General features: G+C 47.8%; 1 protein-coding gene across 1 annotated transcript in view; it reads right to left on the reverse strand.

The window, feature by feature from the left end:
* Positions 1 to 7,202, reverse strand: part of CDKL4 (cyclin dependent kinase like 4) — a 43,491-nt gene extending 36,289 nt beyond the window's left edge. Inside the window, exon 1 of the mRNA XM_061551578.1 lies at positions 7,019 to 7,202. Within this exon, the coding sequence (XP_061407562.1) occupies positions 7,019 to 7,189 (171 nt within the window). The 5' untranslated portion in view covers positions 7,190 to 7,202. The remainder of the gene's footprint in view (positions 1 to 7,018) is intronic.
* Positions 7,203 to 7,232: the final 30 nt, after the last annotated feature.

The raw sequence follows: 7,232 nt of genomic DNA on the forward strand, positions 1-7,232 counted from the left end.
TTTGCTTTGGGTTCGATCGCGTAAATACTGAACGCAACTGGCAAATGTCCGCAGAACGCACGGAGGATTTATTTTCAAGTCCCCTGTTTTCCTCGATGTTTGTGCGGAGTGAGTCATTCTGTATGACACTCACGACACGCGCAATGTGACAACTATGACATGAGTCATTACACACGATACACAATATGCCCGTGCATGCATCGAGAGTGGAATACAAACAGATTCAGCGTGAAAGGTAAAGAATTATATTTAAGGCGACAAGTCTTTTTGCCGCCGTCGGAAGAGCCGTTAGCAATGGGTCAACAATAAATTTGGTTAAGTTTCGTTTTCTTAGCGCTCTTCAGCGAGCCAAAGGTATCTGTGCTGAGATTTAGGTGTATGGTTGTGAGAGAGAGGCAAAACTAGACTCTGCCTACCCTACATTTCGATTTAAAGCTTTCGTGACTGCAGGGATTCATCTTCTTGGTTCTTTCGGTAAAGTCACGTAGAAGGGAAATAATAAAATAATAAAAATAAAACATAATACAATAATTCTCACGACGTTTCGGCAACAACGCAAGCAGCCGTCCTCAGGTGAAGAACATGTCCGTCGGAAAAACAGCGTCTGAATGAGACGCTGTCTTTCCGAATTATTTTATTATGTTGTATTTTTATTATTTGATTATTTCCCTTCTGCCTACCCTGTTATCAAAATACTCAACAGGCGTCTCAACAACACTGATGGGGATCATGCACCGTACTTAGTGAGTGGCGAGACGTTAACTATGTTACCTAGGTGCCGCAGTAGAGAGATGTTAACTACCTCGCCTGGTGTGCAGGAGGTCGGGGGTTCGATCCCAACCCTGACGCCTGCTGCTGCTGTATATTTGGAGTTTTAATGTTCTCCCTGTGGTCGCGTGGATTTTTCTCCGGGTCTTCCCTCCACGTTTAGAATCAACAGGCTGCTATAGATGTCCACGTGATGATGACAATCCACTTCGTTGAGCTGTCATTAGTGACCAGGTCGCTGCTGAAAACGAGCTGGATAGCTCAGTGGGCCTTACCTGGTATAATAAAAATTGTTTATAGTTTAGTTTTAAGTGCAAGACGCAACATTTAAAGCAAATATATAACTAGAGGCTGAACAAACCCCTTGAGTAAAAACATTCAATATGTTGCAAATGTCTAGCTATCGGCAAAAAGCTCCACTATATTTGTGCTACATTTCCCATTTCCCGCCCATCTCAAGCACCCTTAGACTTTACAGCAGTCAGTCTTGGTCATATGCATTCATCAGGCACCGTATGTTACTATATATGTATTTTTAAAACTTTAGAATTGACGAGAATTAATCAGGATGAAATGTTCTTCGTGCGATGGTCCTTTGAGACTCTTAGCATCATCGGGCATGATGACGACGGCGATGATGATGACAACTAAAGAACATACACCCCGACTGTTATGTAACACGGTTTTGACCTGCAAGCCCGTTAACATCGCTGCCACAATAACCAGTGGCGGCGTGGAACATCGCGGCCCTCTGGGACCTGGGCGACATGAGCAAGGACATGACCGCAACACCGCCAATTAGCATGGAAGCTGCATCGTTGCCCGAAATGACCAAGCGTTGTGCTCTCAGCTGACTGAGCATAGGGCCCGCTGTGTGCATTGCCGTGTTGTTCACCACACACGGGGGGGGCTCTGCTTATGTAATAGCCGGTCGCCGCGTCAAGTAATGCCCTGCGGCGGTCCGGCCCCGTGGGAAGGGTGGCACCCAGCGAGACGCTGCCGCTCGCTGTGGCCCAGGTGAGATGAAATGCATGAAGGCCGCCTGCTAATGATGATGTCATTGCTGGTGATTTTCCACACGTGGCTATGAGATAAATATTTCATAATATACATCCCCGTGTCAATACGCCGCTGCTGTGCCAGTCATGGGCAGGGGTCGGCAAAACCAAGATAACAAGAAGAGCCTCTATTTTTTTGAAATTCGGTAAACAAAACCTAAATATTTCATGAGCCACAATGCACGCGAATACAAGACGGTGGTCTTGAATTAAAGCTTTCATGACTGCAGAAATTCCTTTTCTTTGGGTCTTTCGGTAAAGTCACGTAGATAGGTTGACAGAAAATAACAAAAAACTACGACGTTTCGATCGCAACACAAGCGGTCGTTGTGTTGCGATCGAAACGTCAGAGTTTGTTATTTTTTTGTTATTTCCTTTGAACCATCTACGCGACTTTACCGAAAGACACAAAGAATAGAACGGTGGTCAAATTTCGATTGAAAGCTTTCGTGACTGCAGGGATTCATCTTCTTGGTTCTTTCGGTAAAGTCACGTAGAAGGGAAGTAATAAAATAATAAAAATAAAACATAATAAAATACAATTCTCACGACGTTTCGGCCACAACGCAAGCAGCCGTCCTCAGGCGAAGAACAGGTCTGTCGGAAAGACAGACCTGTTCCGACAGACCTGTTCTTCACCTGAGGACGGCTGCTTGCGTTGTGGCCGAAACGTCGTGAGAATTGTATTTTATTATGTTAGATTTTTATTATTTTATTATTTCCCTTCTACACGACTTTACAGAAAAACATCTCACGAAACGGACCTTGAAGAGGCCGCATGTGGCGACGGAGCCGCAGGTTGTCTAGGGGTTGGCAAAACGTCCCCGTGCTGCTGCTGCTGCTGCTGTTCCTCAGTGCCGGTTGGGTGCAGGGTGGCACGAGCACGATTGGTTTGGATGTCACTCACCACTGATGTGCGCTGTGGCTTGCTGGGTTGCCATTGTGCATACTGTCGTCCTGGTTGTTGATGATGTATTATTATTATTGATTATGTTTATAATCAATTATTTGGCTGCTATACATTGCCAACATTATTTGCAACTTCGTTGAGCTATCATTTGTGGCCAGGTCGCTTCTGTAAAATAACAAATCGCTCAGGGGGCTTTGCCTGGTGAAATAAAACATAGTTTACAGTTTTAGTTTAATCAATAATGTTTAGTGATAGGCTTACTTTTCCTATACTTTGCAGTCCTGTCGTTTTTGTATTCGCTGTTGCTGTAACTTTCTGACCTGCCCCGACTGAACATTTGTTTTAAAAAGCGCTTAATAGCTCATCTGATTTATCCAGGATAAATAAAGATTCTCATTCTGATGTAATATTTCACTGAATTTGTTTTACGCATCATTCCCCTGCAAAACCCGCCCATCCCCATAACAACAAGCTCAGCCGTGTTGGCCAGGACGCCAATCGGCCTTACCCGAAATAAATCCGCTGAAAAGCGTTGCCACTCATGGATGCAATCGGGTCCACAGCCCATTGCAGGACCCTCCTGCAAAAGTATTGGGACTCATTGAGGCGTTCCTCGGGTCAACCACGTGCCCTTGGTAGTTTGTCGTGGCCATGTCATAGGGCACGCTGCGGTGTGAGTCAGCATGCCGATGAATATCAAATCAGATGAGTACCTTTTTTCTCCCCACCCCGAGCCGTCAATGCACACATTTGCATCTCCATCACGAGCTTGATACCCAATTATTCAATCGAATGTCTGAGGAGACAGCGATTGTGTGAAAATGCACCTGCCATCCGATACCGACGTTGTGGACAATGACTCGTTATTAACGTGCCTTTGTCTATAGGGGGGCAAGAAGGGGAGTTTGTTACACACTTGCCACACTCGCGTGTGCTGTATTATCATGGTAGTCATAACAAAGATGTTTAATTGGCAGCGGGCATGTTACATGAAATGTATAGTATAGAATTTAGAGCACAGAGCGGTGTGTGTGTGTATATACTATGTTTAGCGGTAGTGTCGCGGTGAGCTACGAACCTGGTGACCCGAGTTTGATTATTCGTGCTCATGGCCAACACCAATAATCTGTCTTTTTTATTATTACAAAAGTAACGTTATACTAGACTTTCAGTCCTCGTTCAATGCACGACTAGTTGAAGGCCTATCCCAACGCCTTTTGGTCATGGGGGTTGCTTGACCATAATTCACCACGCTGGTGAGTGCAGGTGTTGGTAAGAGGTTTGGGGGAGGAAGGGAGAAGGGGTGGCTGAACCGGATCCAATAGAAATCGCCACTGATGATTTGAGCGCCATGAACCGGGCAGATAGCTAGAGCGCTAACCATTGCCCCACCGCTCCACCCGATCACTGTCATACACAGTGCACACCATTGGCTTTTACAGCGGCTTACAAGGGTTTAAATGAAAACATGCCATCCATCAGGAGTGGTTAGACCGGCTGTCTCGTTAATTTTAATGGGAATGACATTTTGACTTTTGAGGCTTGAAACGTGGAAGCGTCAAATCTCCAACACCGCCTCCACGGTGCAGGAGTGGCTTCGCGTGAACTTGCTGCGGTGGTTCACGCGCGTGGGTTGATTTTCCTTTTATTTCACCAAAAAGTGACAATCTGTTGAGATTCTTTAGACCGCGTTACCGAACAGCAGCGGATGCTTACTTGTTTATGTACGTGGAGAGTTGTGTTTATCTGAGGTTTGATTGATTTAAAATCTCAGGTTTGTGCTATGAATTTCGTAAAACATATGACAATAACACGGATTAATGATCAATTAAAACACTCGCACATGCTTTGCCCATTTCATCGCATGAAGCCGATGTGTGCTCACACACAAATACACACATCCCCCGTGTATCCATAACAAACTTTTCGGGAAAGTGCTGTTAGCGAGCATATGTGAAGACCGGCACGGCGCACGAGGGGGTGAGTGGCCAGCACCACGCTCGGCCGCCTTTGTCTCCCTAGTGGCGATGTTTACACACCGCATCAGATACTCATTTGAGGCTGAGTCGACCTAGTGGAAGCCCAGGACCGGTTAAGATAATTATCGTCACTGGTGTTAGCTGTGACCAGCAATCAAGTGTGCTAACCGCTGCACTACCCCCCCCCCCCCGACTTAGAGAGGCATTTTAAATTCAAGGAAAACCAGTGTGATGAAGTTGGTGGTCAAATAAGCCCCAACGACTCACACGGCACGGGGAGGGAGGCCTTCATCCAGCAGTGGACTGACACGATAGCTGTACGCGTACACGTGGTCTATAGACATGATTCAGATTCAGGTAGACACCACATCCACAAGAAGCTGTCCGCCTGATAGCATTTGAGAATATTCCCAAAACCGAACCCCATATCCAACCCAGCCTCTTGTGGACAGCCATCTCAATCACCGAGACGTCAGCTCGGCACACGAATTGGCTTTATTTTTCTCATGATCGTCCAGAGCATAGACATTGCTTAAATCTGTTCCAATATGCACAAAGACAAAGATCCCCCCTATAGCCATAGCAGAATGTTGGGGAAAGTGTTTCCCCTGTGCTGATGTTTACACACCAGGTACAGGTACTCATTTAAGGCTGAGTCGACCGAGGAGATCATCAGGACAGAATCAGATTTCAAAGAGACACATACACAGACACTTTATACAAGTAAACACACGTCAATACATACACACACATACACCCAAACACAGGGACAGTCATAGAATAAGACACAAACATGAACGGGACTCTCTTGAAAAAGAGTCGGAATACTCAGTGAAGCTTTCTCTTTTAAATAAAATACTGTTATAATAAGTACACAGAGAACACACACACTACAGTGCACAGGCAAGACAAATACAACATGACCCCTGCAGACGTAGACTATTTGGGGAAAGTTCTGTCAGTGAGCACCTATGCAGGCCGGCACGGCACACGAGGGGGTGGGTGGCCAACACCACGCCCGGCCGCCTTTGTCTCCCTAGCGGCGATGTTTAAACATCGCACCAGGTACTCATTTGAGGCTGAGTCGACCAAGGGGAGGCCCAGAACCGGTTCAGATAATCGTCGCTGGTGTTGCCCGCGAGCGATAATCGAACCCGGGTCGCCAGGTTCGTATCGCAGCGCGCTAACCGCTACACCACCGCTCCCTTCTGAGTCGATCTACGGACACACAGAGGCATGCAATAAAAACCTGATCAAGGCTTGAGACTCTCTGAAGCTTCACTTGCTTAAATGCATCATTTCATCAAAATCATTATGATATCACAATATAATTCGGTACCCTAACCCAAAACAATAACCCGTTCAAACAAAACAACGACCTTCGAGGAAAATATATATATATATATGCCGCTGTGCAATGCTGTTGCTGTTTTATTTATATCGCGCTCCACAAGAAGAAGAAGATGACGAGGAGGAGGAGGAGGACGTCTCGGCACGCCGCTGCCACGCCACGTGGTCGCAGCGCAAGCAGCCTCGCAATCGGACGACCTCAACAATCTCTCTCCACGGTGTCACGAGGCATCACGGTGCAAAACTGTGATCACGTTAACAGTGCCTGCATTTACGCATTCATGTCATCATACGTTTAATGAGGGGGGGGGGCGGTGGTGGAGTGGTTAGTGCACTGCACTATTAACCCGGCTTATCTGAACGTCGATTCCGTGCCACGGCTAGAACCATCAGTGGCGCACGCTATCTGAACTGGACCCACTCGTCACCAGCAGGCGCTCACCGCGGTGGTGGTGGCGGTGGTGTGGCCAGACAGCCCACCGGCCCCCTGGCAACTCCGCCACCCCCCGAAGATTGCCCGCGCAAGCCGCTACCAAACCACGTAGGGTGCTTTCAAGGTATACAGGCACGTGTGGCACAGTCCCGTCGTCCTTGCGAGTCGAATTGCCACTGATACCCCCTTAAGGGGAACACGTACACGGGTGCGTGCGGTGATGCGCTCAAGTCGATATATTATCGGGTAAACACCTTGCGCGCTGTGTGTGTGGGAGTGTGTGAATACAAATTGACTCAGCCCCGAATGAGTACCTGGTGCGGTGTGTAGTAGACATCGCCACTAGGGAGACAAAGGCGGCCGGGCATGTGCTGCCCATCCACCCACCCCCTCGTGTTCCGCGCCCACCTGCACAGGTGCTACTCGTGAACAGAACTCGCCCCAACAGTCTGCCAAGGCTGTACACGTGGGGGGGGAGGGCGATCTTTCTCGACAAATATGCGAAGAGAACAAAGCCTACCTTGAGCATTCTGATTTCGCGCATCGCAATTTTCTTGATCACCGGGTCGTCTTCCGACTCGACGAACATCTTGACGGCCACGATCTTCCCGCTGTCCCGGCTCCGGCACTTGAACACCACCCCGTACGAGCCCTCGCCGATCTTGCGTAATTTCTCGTACTTGTCCGTCATCTCGCCTCTCCGCTGTTGCGAGGCTTATCGCGTCTGCCTGCCG

The sequence above is a fragment of the Lethenteron reissneri genome, chromosome 14, assembly GCF_015708825.2.
Source record: "Lethenteron reissneri isolate LAM-NWPU_2019-01 chromosome 14, ASM1570882v1, whole genome shotgun sequence".
NCBI lineage: Eukaryota > Metazoa > Chordata > Hyperoartia > Petromyzontiformes > Petromyzontidae > Lethenteron > Lethenteron reissneri.